Raw genomic sequence first — 16,329 nt, 5'->3', positions numbered from 1 at the left:
CTGCTCAGCAGGGAGCCTGCTTCCCTTCCTCTCTCTCTGCCTGCCTCTCTGCCTACTTGTGACAAATAAATAAATAAAATCTTTTTAAAAAGAAAGAAAGAAGTCCCGGTCTTTTGCAGCCTAATCACAGAAATGACCTTCTGTCACATTGGCCGTATGCTACTCATTAGAAGCAAAAAACTAGGTCCAGCCCACACTCAAGTGAGGGTAATGGGAGGCAGGTCAGAAGCTACCTATCAAAAACATGGTGCCTTTATTTGCTTGCCACATCCTACTGATAACCCTGTAGTGAACTGTGATGTGAATATTGTGGATATTCACAACCCTAAATATAGCTGATGGAAATACTGATTTGGGGGGTATGGAATGTGGTCCCCTTTATGTATCAGACTGGCTGGTAAGTGCTGAGCTGAGCTTACCTGGGCCCCAGGAGACCAAGGAAAGAGGTTTTCAGGAATGGCTGGAGTTGGAGCGCCTGTCTGAGGTCATGGAACAGAGTGAGGATAAGCAGCCCCCATGGCCTTATTAGCATGATACTCTAAATACAGAGACCAGAGAGCCCTCAGCTTGTATTTCATTATGTGTTGTAAGGTTTTGATTGGTACTTTGTGGATCATTAGGGGGAAGGGACCCTGTGGTTTGATTTATGAAGTTGCTATTAAGACCATGGAATGGGAGGTTGTACTTGTGTTAATGGTCCCGTGCCCCTGCTCCCAGCTTCCGGACTCCTAATGTACATTTTCAGCAGTAAACTGAATAAAGGGAAATGGATTTGGATTATGAGACAAATGGCTAAGACAGGAGTTGCATTTCACATTTTAATTTGACAATTTCTCTTAGAAAATCCATGCATATTTATGGGAAGAGTTCAAGTCTAGGTTTTCTTCACCTGTTGCAGGTTCACGCGTCATTTTGGTTGCTCACGCTCCAGTGTGGGAACCGAGAGAGGAAATGTTCTAATTCTTTTGTCCCAGTTGCTTCTGCAGGCTCTGTAAAGCCTCGATAAAATTCCCTCTGATAGACATGTCTGGGACATCCTCCCCCTCCCGGACCCAGCTAAGTCCATGTCCAAAGCCCTGTTGGGAGTTCACATAGACCTCAGTTATCACCGCGATCCCTCGTGTGCGTCTGACTGTGCGTATGACACACTTTTGCATTCCTGGTGCCTATCCGGGAAGCTGGCACATAGTAGGAATTTTAAAGCTTTTGAATGGATGAAGTGGTTAGTAATTAATTTTTTAAGGAAAATAGCATAAGAAATTATAAAACTTGTTTTAACTAAGATATGTTGGTCTTATAAACTGGTGTGGCTCTAGAACTATAGGGATCAATATTACCTACACTCCTGAGACAAGCCAGGCACATTTTTAGTTTCTACTCCCTCGTGTCCATCAGTGGCTCATTCTTTCTTTCTTTTTTTCTTTTTTTTTTTTTTTTTTTTTTTTTTGCTCATAATTGATCCTGAGAGGATTTTCTTTGTAACTTCACTTGTGTGACTGCTATATTTTTCAATTCCTTTGTCATTTGGTGTTCTTAATGCTCAGTCCACTGCTTTTTTGTTTACTTGTGACTGGTAAAGCCCTTTTAAGATTACTTTATATCTACAAATATTACTAACTAGTAATCCTCAGCATTCTGTTCATAGTATAAAGGCATCCCACATTTGTCATGCAGGAGGTCTGGGGTTAAGAAACCTGGAACATACATGGAACAAAGCCAGACTCTAACTTTCTAAAATCTTGCATGAAAAGTTTTTATGCTTTTTGGTTTGACTTCTGTTTCTCAGGGTAGTAAATGAGGAACCCAAGTCATACTGACCTGGCCTAGGCTGCCCACTTAAGAATTGATTTCGCCCAGAGGTTGTGGAGTTAACTGATTTAATGTCATCTGCACTGTGTACTCACAGTGAATGTTTTCATTTTTTGTTCATCAGTTTTTTTAAGATTTAGAGTATAATAGTCACACAGTATAAAGTGTCACGTTATTGTTACAGCTTTTCTGGTGATAGGCGAGGAGAAGTCATGGAGAAGTTAGACAGGGAAGATAGTTTATTTAAGTAAAATAAAATATATGCATGTATTTTATTAGCTTAATTTACAGAAGTATGTAAGCAGCCTGTAGCTGAGGCTAACTGTCCATCTCTTAGAGCTGGTGAGAGAACTCTATGCAGTTTTTCCTAAAGAGAGCTTACCATTTGTCGCTGTTTTATTCCAGTGTGCCCTACAATGATTTTTGTGACCTGGATTTACAGGATTTCTGCTGCATATAAATCTGAAAGACCTGGGCAAACTCCCAAGAAGTTCCCCCACTAAAACAATTAAATTCTTGATGCTGCCGTGAGCCTCCTGTAATCTTGCAGTATCTTTGGTACAATCCGTTCTTGCATGTGGCGAATCAAGTTCATGCACGAGGCTCAAGCTCCTAGGGAGCTCATCTCAGCTCAGAAATCCACAGAATGGCAATGTAAATATCCATGTGTCACTTTTTCACACCACCTCTTGTGAATAATGAGACATAAACTATCTCAAGAGCCATGGTTTTCCTAATGAATTGGAGTCACCTATGTGTACTGTGTTTGTGACATGCACATTTGCAGTCGGGGTCCACAGGAAGGACACCATTTCCTGGATCAAACCACAGAGTGCAAATATTGTGCCCTAAATAACACACTAGTTACTGTAAATGTCAGTAGAGGGAGTTTTCCCGACTTTGATTTAATGAAAGCCTACAGCAAAGCCAGCTGTTAGCACTTCTTAACTGCTTTTCAGAGGGGAGAGGGGGAGGGGAGGGACAAAAACCTCTTTTCTGTATACTTTAGTCTTAGAATTAAGGGGTTGCAACAGGTATTGCAGTGAGACTTGGGATCCTTTACAGCTTGATATCTTTTAGGTTGTGAATGTGTAAGTTTCCCAGCACTGGGATCGTGGAGTTTCCGGAGGAGATTCATGTAAAATTAGTTTGAAGTTTGCATCTCCAATCCCCTCACCTAAGAAATAAGCATTTTTATTGTCTGGGCTCCCATGAGGACTAATAAAAGATAAAAATAAAGGAGAGAGAAAGTGCACCAAACAGGGGTCCTGTCTTGGTCACTGAGGGACTCATCAAACTCCCTGTAAGCCATGTGAGTTTTCATTGTTGTCATCTGCATTTTCTGAAGAAACCACTTGAAGCAAACATGAGGACGAAAGTATGCAGCACTCCTTTATCATTTTTGCCATTTCTAGAAAGTGTGAGTAAACGGATGAGATCATTAAGGGTCATACCGCCCTTCGAAATCCCTTTGACGTTAGGCTGTGTGTACTGAGGGGAGATAATCTTTCCAGCACAGAGACAGTTTACAGTCTTATTATCTTGAAGAGAAGAAAAGTTTCTTCCTCAAATGAATTATAACTTGAAACATGTTGTCATGTTTTGGTAAGCCTACTTTATTACTTCCATCCTTCTCTGTGGCAAATTTTTAAAAATAAATGTACCATTGCACCATAGTGCTTTCTCAATAGCATATTGTACTTATAATAGCATGATGGAAGTTGCTGGGCTCGGTTTAGTCATATAGAACGCAGAGCCAAGTTCTGAGTAAAACCTCTAATTGAATTACCTGCAAAGCACTGACAGACTTTCAGGACAGACAAAGCTTTGCTTTCCCCAGCAAAAATAGGTCATGTTTAAGTTGGCCTTGTAACTATTTGTTACTGGTTTTTGCCAGCACTTTCACCTTGGGCCCCTTTTCCTGTAGGAGACGGGGAGTAGCAAGCTCTCTGACAGCCGGAGGGCTCAAGCATTATCTTCTTATTTTCGAGAAAATTGATAACAGATCAAGTTGAATGGAAGAGCCTTTGAAATAAAAATCCCAAGTATTTTTCTGTAGATTATACCAACATTCTTGCATGAGGTTTTACTGCATTGAAAAGAAAAGCCGGGGATAGGAAAGGAGCCCGTTCTAGCAGTGTCTGTCAATCTGAAGGGTACTTTTGTTTTAACCTCTGGGAAAAATTAAGAGTATGCTGCTGTTGTTCAGCAAAGAATGTCTTGTAGAACATTTGCATTTGAAAATGAAGAATAATCTGCTGTTCCTCTCTCCTTTCTCTCTCTTTTTGTCTCCTCCACAGCCTCTGCAATCCCAGATAATGGCAGAAGGTCCTGTCTAAAGCTCAAAGTCTTTGTGAGACCAACAAGTAAGTTGACTAGAATGAGCTTCAGAGGGTGGCTTCACTGCGCATGCTTGATCGTGTGGTCTGGTTCACCGCGGTACAACTTTTTTTACTGTTAAATCCTGTGTGGTACCTGTTTTGTATATCAGCATCCGTGTTTTCGTTTTCATCATATTTTTTCTCATCATTCTTCATGATGCTTTTATTTTGAAGTACACAGCAGTTGCTAACTTGTTGTTTCTTAGACTGTTGTACGTGCACAGCAAATGGGAACAATATTGGCATTTAGATACATGCCATTGATTGTAAAACAATCTCCACATAAATTAAAGGAGACAATAGAGAGAAAGAAAAAAAAGAAAGAAAGAAGTGGGAGTTTAAGGGTGTCTTCACTAACATATTTGGCTGTTATCTCTATTTTTGTTATAGATAGCTGTATGAAAACTATAGGTGTTCATGATCGTGTTTTCGATGTTAACGACAAAGTAGAAAATTCATTAGAACCAGCAGGTTAGTATGCTTAGAGACTCTCTTTTAACAAATGCATCTCTCTCTGGTGCTTCCGTACTTTTTTTCCTTTCTTCTTCTCCGCATGTTTGCATGTTAGAGTTGCTCTGCTTTTGCTCATTGCTAGCGACGCTAATCTTACTTATATTCTCCCTCATTCCTCCAGTATCTTTGTCTAATGCATGTTAGATAAAATATGATCTTTCTTTTTTGGACATGGGTTTGATAGAATGCAGTATCCTAATATAGAAGCCCCATCAGAATGCTAAATCTCACTACTTTTTACCATATCCTCTGAGCATGCTGGTGGATCACTGTGAATATTAACGGATCTGTTTTCATAGAAGACAGGAAAAAATATCCTACTGTATATGCTTAAAAACTTTTTATATTATGTCCAAATCTGTGGATAAAAGTAAGACTGTTGCCCCAAACGGCAGCTAATTCAACACCTTTAATTTTCTCTGGCAGTTTACATGCATCACTGAACTGATCTAAAGACCTTTATTACAGTTCAGATATTACTTGTGCTATTGATATCAATAGCAGTTGGTCTGGAGAAGTACAGTCGTGTCGCCTGACACCACAGGTTCACACACTTGTTACTCCCACAAATGGATCAGTAGTCTGTCCAGCCGAATGTGATCCTTGACTGCTGAGGCAAAAAAAAAAAAAAAAAAAAAGTATTGAGGAGAATTTTTTTTTTCCTACTGCTACGTCCCACACACCCAGAATTTCCTGTCATTGAAGAAACATAAAACCCACACAAGCACTTGTCGAAACATTTACACTGTAGTGTACTGTGGGTGAAGTGGTCCGCTATGCTATCCATTTGGATATAAATTCAACAAGACGGATTTTGAGGAATAGGAGTTCTCTATCCACTGTGCACTGAGGACTGTGGACCTTGATGCCTCTGTCTACCTACCTTCCTCTGGTTTCCTCTCTTGCCCTACCTGCTTGAGATCTTACTGGTTCCCTTATCCAATTCCCGCTACCATCTCAAAGCTTAATGCATTGAATTAAAATGATTTCTTTTTCACAGAAAGATGTGACCCCCTCCCCCCACCTTATGCGAACAGAGACTTTTTAAAAATCTATTTGTAGCAGCACTTCTCTTTTTTGTGGCCCTAGAAATTAAAGGGTTGTGAAGTCCACTTTATCTTTTGAGTATTGTTACTAGGACACAGTCAGTGAGCCTTAGGGAAACTTACCCTGAGTAAATGCGGTGCCTCAGGACATACAATAGCTTTCGCACTGTAACTGACAGGAAGAGTTGGGTTTTTTCCCCCAAGCATTCTTGTTTTTCTAAGGCAGGCATCTTACCCCAGCACAAATGGTAAGTGTGTACCATAAAGCTCTGAGAGGCCCTCTTGGCTCCCTAGGGATCAGTTAGCTGCTTTAGAAAGTTGCAAGGAATGAGTGCTGACCTGGAGATACTTGAATGGAGTCCTGGAAATCTGGAAGCATTCCTGGGGCTCTTCAAGGTACCAGACTCCTCCCAAACTTGAGGACTTGACCCATGCTAGGATCTTTGAGTTAGATGGGCTCTCTTCTAAGGACCACAGAGTCTGCACTCTCCCCTTGATAACTGAGACTTGCCCAGGCCTCTTCAGTAGTAGAGACTGATCCAGGTTTAATATTCAAAATTTTCAACCCCCATTCCAACGTGAATAGAAAAGGAGGATTCTCTTACCAATAGTAGACACGCAGATCTTCATAAAGCAAACCTCACTCTATTGGAAAGGTTAATAAGTCATGTGTAGAATGCCAGACAGAGTTAGGCATTTTATAAATGTATGTTATCCTGAATTACCATTTTTTAATGCAACTTGTGGTAGAATGTGGGCATATCTTTCCAATAATCTTTTCTCCAGGTACATTCCATTGCCTATCAAGCAAACAAGAGGCTGTTTAGAAACAACAAAATGCATGTTTTTCTTGGTCATCAAGAGATACCACTTAGGACTATTCTGACATTAGGAAAATTTACCTTTGAATTCAATTAATGATAAAATGCAAGATACTAAGATACATTCATAAATGCGAGCATAGGTCACGGTCTTTGGGGGAAATGGGCTCTTTTTCCCTGAGCATTTGAAGTCCTTGATGGCTCCCAAATTGATGCACACAGAACTGACAGAAGTTTGCGGCAGTCCGACAGAATGTGGTATGTGCGTGCTGGGGCGTGGAAATGCCGGTGCACATCTGGAGGCGTACAGCCTCCTCCCGTCAGTCAAGAATGTATTTAAGGGCTTTCTTGGGAGCATCTTCACTTAAAAAGTAAGACAGGGTTGAGCTAGGAATGCAATAATAAATTTGAGTACTTTGTCTTATTCCTCACAAAATCCAGTCCGACATGCGGCTTTACACCACTATGGTGGACGGTGGAGTACAGAGCTAGACTTTATGAATCCGGAAAGCCTGACAGGATTCCACTGCATGTTCTCGGCAATGTGTACTAACTCACCTGTCTTTGGAATGTATTTGTCTTTTTTGTTTGCTTGCACACTCTGCCTGCCAGTTTCCTATCATCAGGGATACAGGATGATCTTAGGGCGGACATATGCCACATAACATGTTCCAAAATATCACTAGTGTTCTCTCAGTTAACCATAGAAACCCTCAGCCTGTGGAATCCTGGAGGCAGGAGGCAAGACTCGATTTGGTTTCTGAGGAGGAACATCTTCCTTCAAGCCACATTTACCATCAGGAGTCTAAGGAAGTCTCTGGTGGTTAGATGTCCTTTCCACTGGAACAGAATTTGCTTATGAATTCTTCCTTAGAATTCTGAAATTGCTCAGATTTACCCAGTGACAGCCAGTTTCTCATTTTGCTTCTCAGAGGCTGTAGAATCTTCCAACATTGAGGCCCTATTAGAATCACAGGATGCTTGGTAGAATCCTGAGCCAGGACCACCATTTACAGAGAGCAGAGAAGAACTGTGTGGTCCTAGTAGGACAGATCTCCCCCGTTGAGGGTAAAATGATATTTGCGGGTTGGTTGCTTAGAAAAGGGTTACTTCCCCAAATCATCCATGATTACAAGACTGAAAAGGACATGTAACCTCATGCTTCACTTGTATGAAAAACAAGAGCTTTCCTCCTTTCAGTGTCCCCCAAGGTCACTGACCCTGTCTTGTGCTGCCAGGAGCAATGGTTGGCCCTTGCTGAGCATCCTGGAAGGACAGAGAGGGCAGCTCTCCCTCCAGTTCACCTGAGTACCTATTGATGACTAGAGTACCTTTTATCAGTACACGTCTAGACTTTACAAGGAAGAGGGTTGGGTAATTTGGCAGTAAAAATAAGACGGAGAAGAACCCAAGAGCTGGTGTAATTTCAGGTGTATAAATATAAATGGTATTTCAAAATGAAATCTGTAAGCCTCAGGGTTTATGGTTTTTACAAATTAAACCCGAAGTGCTCTAATATCCTGATTGACAACGTATCGATGCTCTTAAGGTGATTAGGATTTTAATTTCAGGGCTATTCAGGGCATTTATGTCTAATTCCTGTTAACTACAGATGTAATACATTTGCCAGGCTGAAGAAGAACAGAGGAAAGCGTCCACAAGTAGTTGGCACCATGGTGGGGGGGGGGGGGGCTTTATAGTTTCTCCTCTACATCAGTTTAACTTTGCATTCTTGCTTCCTAACCTTCTCTAGTTTTTTAAGACAACTGCCACCCTACGCAGGTTAGCTCAGGTCCAGGGGAGGAGAGCAAATCTGACACAGGAAGGCAGCAGCTTCTACGTGAGGATGGGCTCAAGTGATAAGAGCCCTCTAGGGCAGAAGCCTTAACATAGAGCAGTAGATCGCTCAGCTCGTGTTGGGAATGGAGGTCAAGAACAGAAACAGCCTACCTGCGCATATTGGAAGTAGGGGCCAGCCCCTGTGCCTGAAAAGTGGTCAATTGCAGACAAAGAATAGGGAGTGTGACAATACGTAGTGAAAAAGAAAGCGTCCTTATTGTGACGTTTGGTGTGAAGATATAAATGAGTTTGAACCCAACGGTCCGTGAAGGGGTTCTCAGTGGGTCATGCAGGGAGACTTAGGGATTATCCTTTGAGGTCTACAAAACTGAGGAACATCACGAGTCCCACTTGTCTCCACTCTCTGATGGGACGTTTAGTGAATACAAGATGACAGTCTCCAAGCTTCTACAGGAAGGTCTCCTGATCTACCACCAAGCCCCACTCCCGAGCCCCAAGAATACGTAGTTCAGAGAACATGTAGTCGGAAAGGACAAGTTAAGCCAGGAGGAAGGAAGAAGACAGGCAACGCTCGAGCAAAGCCTGGCTGGTAGGCAAGCCTCTCATCTATCTTGGGGTACTAATTGCTGCGGAGTTCCTGTTTCCAAGTTAAGCCTGTTAATCATGCAGATCAGGAAGGCTATCCAGAGTCAGAGGCAGCCTGGTAGAACACTTTATAGCTAAATAAAAGAAGCTTACCTCACTTAATCCATTTTATTTAGAGGAAAATTTGCATCCATGCCGATAATTTATGTGCCAAGCTTCAGCCTGAGAAAAGTAACAAGAGTCAAGTTCAAGTAATTTAATCCTGGAGATACAGGGTTTGTAATGGACATAGCACCATCATTGATTCCCAATTGTAGGCAAACTAGTAGGTCTAGCGGGCATTACATATAGTTAACTGAAAATGCGGTTCTGGCAAATAAATAAATAATAAGTAATGCAGTTTGGGCATTTAATTTTTCTTCCTTGAGAATTCTTGTAGGTAACCAACCACATAGCATTCAATACTAATCCTATGAAATAGGAGAAAAGAGGAACCACTGATCAACCACTAACATGCCAATGTAACTAAACCCCCCACCCCCACCCCCACCCCACGTCACTTGCTTCTCCATGGCATCCTGGGTTGACAAGAGACATTCAGTTATCTCAGCTTCGTGCAAGGTGTGTTTGCTAGCAAACCAAAGTAGTTCACATACCAAAGGCTACGGTATGTGTACAATTTTTTCCTCTCAGTTTTTAAAGAATGTAATAATATTGCCGAAAAAGTCCAATTTTCTCTGCTTCTCCTTTGTTTGCTGTAAATAATGAGTGATTATGCAGACATGAAAGTCAATGGTGGCACAAGGTTCATTACCCTACTTTGCAGAGGGTGGCGAGGTCTGTTAACAGCAGGCTGCTGCAAGAGAGTTATTAAGGATGTGAAATCTCATTGGAATGTGTGCTTTCTATTTGAACAGATGACACCGTACATGAGTCAGCCGAGCCATCCCGCGGTGAGAACGCAGCACAAACACCAAGGATACCCAGCCGCCTTTTGGCAATCCTACTATTCCTCCTGGCGATGCTTTTGACGTTATAGCACAGTCTCCTCCCGTCAGCTGTCACAGAAAAGCATTAGGGTCTTGGAACACCAGAGATCCACCTAACTGCTCATCCTAAGAAGGGACTTGTTATTGGTTTTTTTGGCAGATGTCAGATTTTTGTTTTCTTTCTTTCAGCCTGAATTCTAAGCAACAACTCTGGGCCAGGAGGGGCTAAAGTAGTTGCTGCTCCCCTGCCCTGCCCCCAACCCCCAGCCTTTGCCCTTGACTTCTCTCATCCCTTCCAAATTAAATGGACTCCAGATGAAAATGCCAAATTGTCATAGTGACACCAGTGGTCGTCAGCGCCTGTGCATTCTCCTCTAAGAGCCCACCTCCGTTAGCGTACTGTGACAGCGGTATACGGACAAGGAAGAATAGCGGCAGATGCGGCTAGTGATGGCAATGCCCGGGAGGGTTTTACTCTCCCATCCAATATTTATGCCTTCTCGTTCAGGACTGTAAGATGATCGTGCAGGGCATCGTGTCGCCATGTCAAGTCCAGAGGGGAGGTATTAAGAACAGATATAATATTATACCCTTTCCTCTAGGAGTATATAAATGAACAGGCTTCTGAAAGGTTAAGACACCGGTTTTTTGTTTTGTTTTGGTTTTGGTTTTTAGGGTTATTTTTTACAATGACTGTCTTAAAGCACTCTTGACAGCAAAACTTGTGCTCCACGAAAGAAGCCTTTTCTTTCCCCCTAGAAAACAGGTCCGGTGCGGGAATGCTAGCTAGCACAGAGCAAGGGTGAAAAGAGAGAAAACTAGGTTTGGTGGGGGTGTGTACGTGTGAGTGCCTCTAATTTTTTTGGTGACTGGGCAATGCACACCAGGTTTTTTTTTTTTTTTCCCCCCTTGGAATACAGATCACCATGGTGCTACAGTTTTTTGTTTTTTTTTTTAAAGAAACTCAAAGAGGCATTTTTATGAATAAAGTGACCTTCCCCAAGGCTGACAAGCCAGGGTTGATGAGTGTATAATGGAATAGCTTTGGATACTCCTCTGGGGGACAATATGTACCAAGGAAAGGAGGTCAGCGGCCAGAGGAGATGTGATTTGGCTTTGCTGGAGCGCCAATGTGCTGTGGCCTTTCCCCGACTCCCACCCTAGTACCCATGTTTTGCTCCACACTCCACAACTACAGGGGCTCGACACACACCCCTGTCACCAGGAGAGTCAGTCAGCACTACTTGGGAGGGCTAAAGGGAAATTTGGAATAAAAATTCCAAAGTTTGGAATAAAAAATTCAAGTGTTGATTTTATATTCTTTCCCTTTCTGACACAGCCTGAAGCATAGGGGGAACATGTGTTTATCTGTGGGAGATAAACAAGATGGAGTCCCAAAGACTTTAACAAAATATTTTTTTAAAAAAATCCACTAGAATAGAAAATACATTATTTAGATATACTTTATGCTGAGAGTGAGTATATATGCTTGTCCTATTTAAACTTGTGAGAAAAAAAGTGGTATCCCTTGATACATTTAGAAATATAGGGGGCTATCTTGTTTCATTGTGGGGGGTGGGGCAGAAGGAGAAAACGTAAGATGACCCTGTTTGAGGAGTCTTAGCATGGCCAACAAGGGCCATTTCCAGTTGATTACAGGAAGAACAAGCCTTGGGGGTTACTACTGGTGAGGCTGTCACAAACTTTGAACTCCAAAAGCCTAGACAGGGAAAAGTCAGACCAACGGAAAAGAAATCTAGCCTTTTTACTAGTGCACGACATGTCAACAGAAGCCATGCCTTTCAGAACAGAACGAAAAATAAATCCAATGATTATGTAATATATGAAAAAATTGGAAGCATTCCGGCAAAATTAGTCTTTTTAAAAATAGACATATTTGTTGGGGTTTTTTTGTTTTGTTTTGTTTTGTTTTAATGTCTATATGAAAAAAGAGAGGGGTCGTATACTGGCCAGACTTCATGAGTGGGAATTTGCTACGAATTGTGACTAGTTCTGAATTAGAAAAATGTGTGAATGAAAGGCAGCTGTAAAGGGACTTGCACCCTGGAGAGTTGTACACATGTTGAAATGTAATCTGGGCTTACCTGATCCATTTGGAATGGATGTTACTGCCGGGTCTCTTCACACTTGGAACCATGGGAGTGGGGTTGCCAGCCTCCCAGACACAATCAGTGCTGCTCCCCCAGACATCAGGAACTTCTCTGGAGTGGCAAAGTCTTGTCACAGAAGGCAGCCACCATTTCACTGAAACAAAAGTTCACAGCATTGGATTCTTTTTTCCTTTAACTCTTTATATGCTCAGTACTCTCAGTAATATCCAGTAATACTTCGTTTTATTAATAGTTACAGGTTTGTTGGTCCGGTGGGATTTGAGTGGGGGTGGGGGGAAGATACCTGCTAAAATGGATCAATAGTCAGAACCAAAATAATACTGCATGTTCTATAACCACAAGGAAATCAAATGATCCTGTAATGATTCCAGTTAGTCATAACTACATTAGCAGTGCTAATTTCATTTTAGAAATGGTGACTTCTGTGGTTTTGCTAGCATTTGTCTCTAACAAATGATAAAATAATTACTCATGGCCCTCTCTGCCACTGTCTTTCATTTTTCACAGTGAAATTAGGCCCCTTTACTTCATTATGCCACTACAAATTAAGTTTAAAAAAAAAAAAAAAAAAAAAGCAAGACTATCCACACCAGTAGACAGTGTGCTTCTCTACCTTTAAGTGATGTAATTGTAGGTAACGCGTGCCACGGAGTTTCCAAGAAAATGATGGGTATCAGACAGTTTTCATCTTGTCCAGAAATTGCTGGTGGCCTTGTTATGGTGGTGTTACAACCCTCTAGGGGCTTCGGAGGATGTCGATGCAATTTTGTAGCAGCTTTTAATTTAAAAACAACAACTCAAAAGTCTGAAGGGTGGCCTGAGCTGCCTCTCAGCCCCAGTAAGTCAAACCCCAGCAACCTTTGCCCCTGGTTGCCAAGGGCTTTGCAACATGAAGCAGGGAAATAAGGATCTGTCTGTTTAGTGGATACCGTGTATCCTTTAATAGACCAGGTAACAGTTCGTGTTAGTTTAGACTATTGTTTTGTACTGTACTTTCTTGGGTGGCAGAGGAAAGAAAAGTAAAACATTAAAAAAAAAAAAAAAACAAACACAAAACTGCGTTCTTTAAATTCTGTATTATTAGCGACCTCTGTTGTATATAGTGTTTGATAATAAAGTATTAATTTGATTCTTATGTCTTTTGTAAGTGAGAACAATAGTCTTTCAGGATACAAAACATGCATTGAGGCTTTGAAACATCCACTGTATATGTAGCTGAGAAGAGTCACAAGTGGCTGAGGCAGTGCTCCACACAGGACTCATGTGCGGTCATCGCCCTCCCAGTCGTTAGGACTCCACCATCTTGGGACCAGGAACAACATGAATTTTTGATCCATATTTTATCCTCAGTGTTTTCAAGGTCTGATGTTGGGAACCCTGTGGTGTTTTTTTTTTTTTTTTTTTCCTCCCCTGGCATGTTGGTTTAAAAAGGGTTAGGGAATTTGGTAACAGAGTTCTGTACTTTGTTTTGGTTTTCTGTCTGTGGTGGTTTTCATAGACCGTTTCATTTTTCCTCAGGAAGAGATGCCAGTATCACACGTGGCCCAAGCATGGGAAAGGCTTCAAGCCTGGCCATTTAGGAAGGTTAAGTGTGGGCAGTTTCCCTCTGCCATTGTGAAAGGAAGAGTTGCACAGTACCTGTGGATTTTCAGGGACTTTGTTTTCCTCTGGTGCCTTAGCAACGGCAGCAGCCATTTTTAGGAGTTTACCCCCAAATTAATTAAACCATTTAAACTCCCCTCCATTCATTGCTTTCAGAGCTCTGGTCAGTCATTTTTCTTTTGAAAACCACCTCCACCAAGACCCCCGTTTGCCTACCGCCACCACCCCCCCTTCACCCCCCCTTTATTATGTTTACTGGTTTTTTTTTTTTTTTTTTTTTTTTTTTGTCTTTTTGCCTTCCTCCCATGTTTTATTTTCCCTCAGAACCGTGAATGGGCAGGTCTGTCTCTGGTTTGGCAACACTGAGTTTTTCCCATGCATTTGCCCAAGAGCTGCTCGGATGTGAGATAAATCTCCCTACAGTGGGCTTGCTCCCATTGTCTGTACAGAGTAATAGATGCTGGCATGTTGGAGGTTACCCATGAGTCAAAATTCACTTTCCATGCTTACTCTTGACACCCCCATTGCAGCCACTCATTGTTGTGTGCGTCTGGGTGTGAAGTCCAGCTCCGTGTGGTCTTGTGCTTGTACTGCCCTGCTTTGCAGTTCCTTTGCACTTACTCATCGAGTGCTGTTTTGAAATGCTGACATTATATAAACGTTAAGAAAAAAAAATGTAAAAAAAAAAAAAAAAAAGAACCCACACACAAACCAACCCATACAATCTGTATTTGTATATACACGTGTCCGTACAAGTATACCTAAATAAAAATTAAAGATTTTCATCATTTTAATTGGAGCCCTCCTTCTACTTCTTTGTTCCTTGAATGACGCCTTTATTTTAGGGGCTACTTACACTCTGTTGATTTTTCCAAATCTGTGGATAGAGAAGATAATATGATATGTACAAGAGAAGGCCTGAGACAAGCTCCAAGAATGCAGGATTAGAAAATGGCCCAGTATCTAGGCACATTCCAGTTACTCTGATGAGAAAATAGTGAGATTCAAACCTTGTCTTTGTATTTGAGCCTTAAAATGGGCATTATGGCATCCTAAAACCACTTAAATCCAAGAACTATGTACAAAACCATGTTTTTACTTTGTGTAGTTTTTCACCCCATCAAGACAAAGACAAAATAAGCATTTTCCAAGAAACCTTGCATACTTCAGAGAGAAATAATGACCATAATGACAATCACTTCAGTACAACACTGAAGGCCAGTGCTCACTCTCAAGGAAGACTTAACAGTGTGTAACCTTGGGCAAGTCACACAGTATCTTTGGGACTCCATTTCCCTATCGCCAAATTCAAGCGATTTGGTTTTCTGAATATTGCCCTTGCTGAGCACCACAAAGCCCGTTTGGCATCTGAGTTATGTGAGTTTTTGTCTTTGATGATGACATTACTCTAAGCACAATTTGAAAATCTCATCTGCAGAAGGGAAAAGCATCAAATATCTGACATAATAGACACCTAATGCATTTCAAGACGTGGCTTTAATTATACCATGTTAACATTAAACTCATTGAAAGCTTTTTATTATACTTAATTATTTGACAGGGCACTAAACACTAATTATAACTTACTGTAACCCTTTTTTGCTAATGAAGAGTGACAGCTTTACCGAATGAGGAACAACTCATATTCCAAAAAAAAAAGAGAAAGAAAGAAAGAAAAAAAAAGGGGTGTGCTGGACTACCTTTGTGCTATTTTCAAACCAGAACAGCATTACGTGTCATTACCATCTTCACCTTCATCATCAAAAGCATTTAAGTGATCACAACATTGTGCTCAGTGCTGTGCAGAATGAAGTTAATGTTTACAATTCGTACTTTCAAAGTTTATAAAAAGCAGACATTATGTGTAAGCATAACATAGTGCTATTTATAGAGGAAATCTAAAATTCAAACATTTATATTATGCATAAGTAAGAGGGGATTGGGATTTTAAGATTAAGCAGCTTAGAGTGAAAGCAAATCATCTTTACAAATAGTCAAAATGGGGTTAGGAGCTTCTTACGGAACAGGAAACTTGGTGAGTTAAAAACTACTGTGGTGAAGAACACAGTAAGGTTTCATGGTAGCTAACAGGTAACTGTGGAAATGAGAAAACACAAGACAACAAGTGTCACTGAAGCAAATTATGAAGATACTAGCACAGGGAAATCACCCTAGTGCCCTAAAGGAGAAGGGGAAGTGATGAAAAGATGACAATTTCGGATTCTGCCTTAACACTCAAGCTGCTCTCCTGAACTCGAGACTGTATCTACACCAGACTGAGATGTCTAGGACCTCGGCGAAAGGGTAGGCTACAGAATACTCCAATTAGAGGAAAGAGAGAAAGTATAGAATATGCAACATTGGGGACTAATACAACTTCAAAGTGACACTGAATCCCTGAATTAGAGGCCACTTCCCAACAGACAGTGCTGCGCATTCCAACAGGAAAGCAGGCTGGACCAGAGATGGGACTATGAGCAGTGTTGCAGGAACCACACCTTGTTTGGCAACAAAGTATTTAGAATACTTAAGTCATTAGAGGTGCTATATTAAAAAAAAAAAAATTATAGGGTGAATTTGAGTGAATGAAACCTATTTGTATTTAAATCTCTTATCTCAGTGATAATGATTAGAATCACCTCTCTTACTGT

General features: G+C 41.2%; 1 protein-coding gene across 4 annotated transcripts in view; it reads left to right on the top strand.

Annotated features, from left to right (window-relative positions):
• EFNA5 (ephrin A5) overlaps positions 1-14,472 on the top strand; it is a 412,066-nt gene extending 397,594 nt beyond the window's left edge. For 3 of the 4 annotated variants that reach the window (XM_059175612.1, XM_059175610.1, XM_059175613.1), the window contains exons 3-5: positions 4,110-4,175; positions 4,581-4,661; positions 9,873-14,472. In XM_059175612.1, coding sequence (XP_059031595.1) covers positions 4,110-4,175; positions 4,581-4,661; positions 9,873-9,994 — 269 coding nt within the window. In that variant the 3' untranslated portion in view covers positions 9,995-14,472. The remainder of the gene's footprint in view (positions 1-4,109; positions 4,176-4,580; positions 4,662-9,872) is intronic. The other variant, XM_059175611.1, reaches the window with a different exon arrangement.
• The last annotated feature ends 1,857 nt before the right edge of the window (positions 14,473-16,329 follow it).

Source organism: Mustela lutreola, chromosome 5, assembly GCF_030435805.1.
Source record: "Mustela lutreola isolate mMusLut2 chromosome 5, mMusLut2.pri, whole genome shotgun sequence".
Taxonomy (NCBI): Eukaryota; Metazoa; Chordata; class Mammalia; order Carnivora; family Mustelidae; genus Mustela; species Mustela lutreola.
The sequence above is the reverse complement of the archived record's forward strand: the minus strand, read 5'-3'. Positions and strand labels throughout refer to the sequence as shown.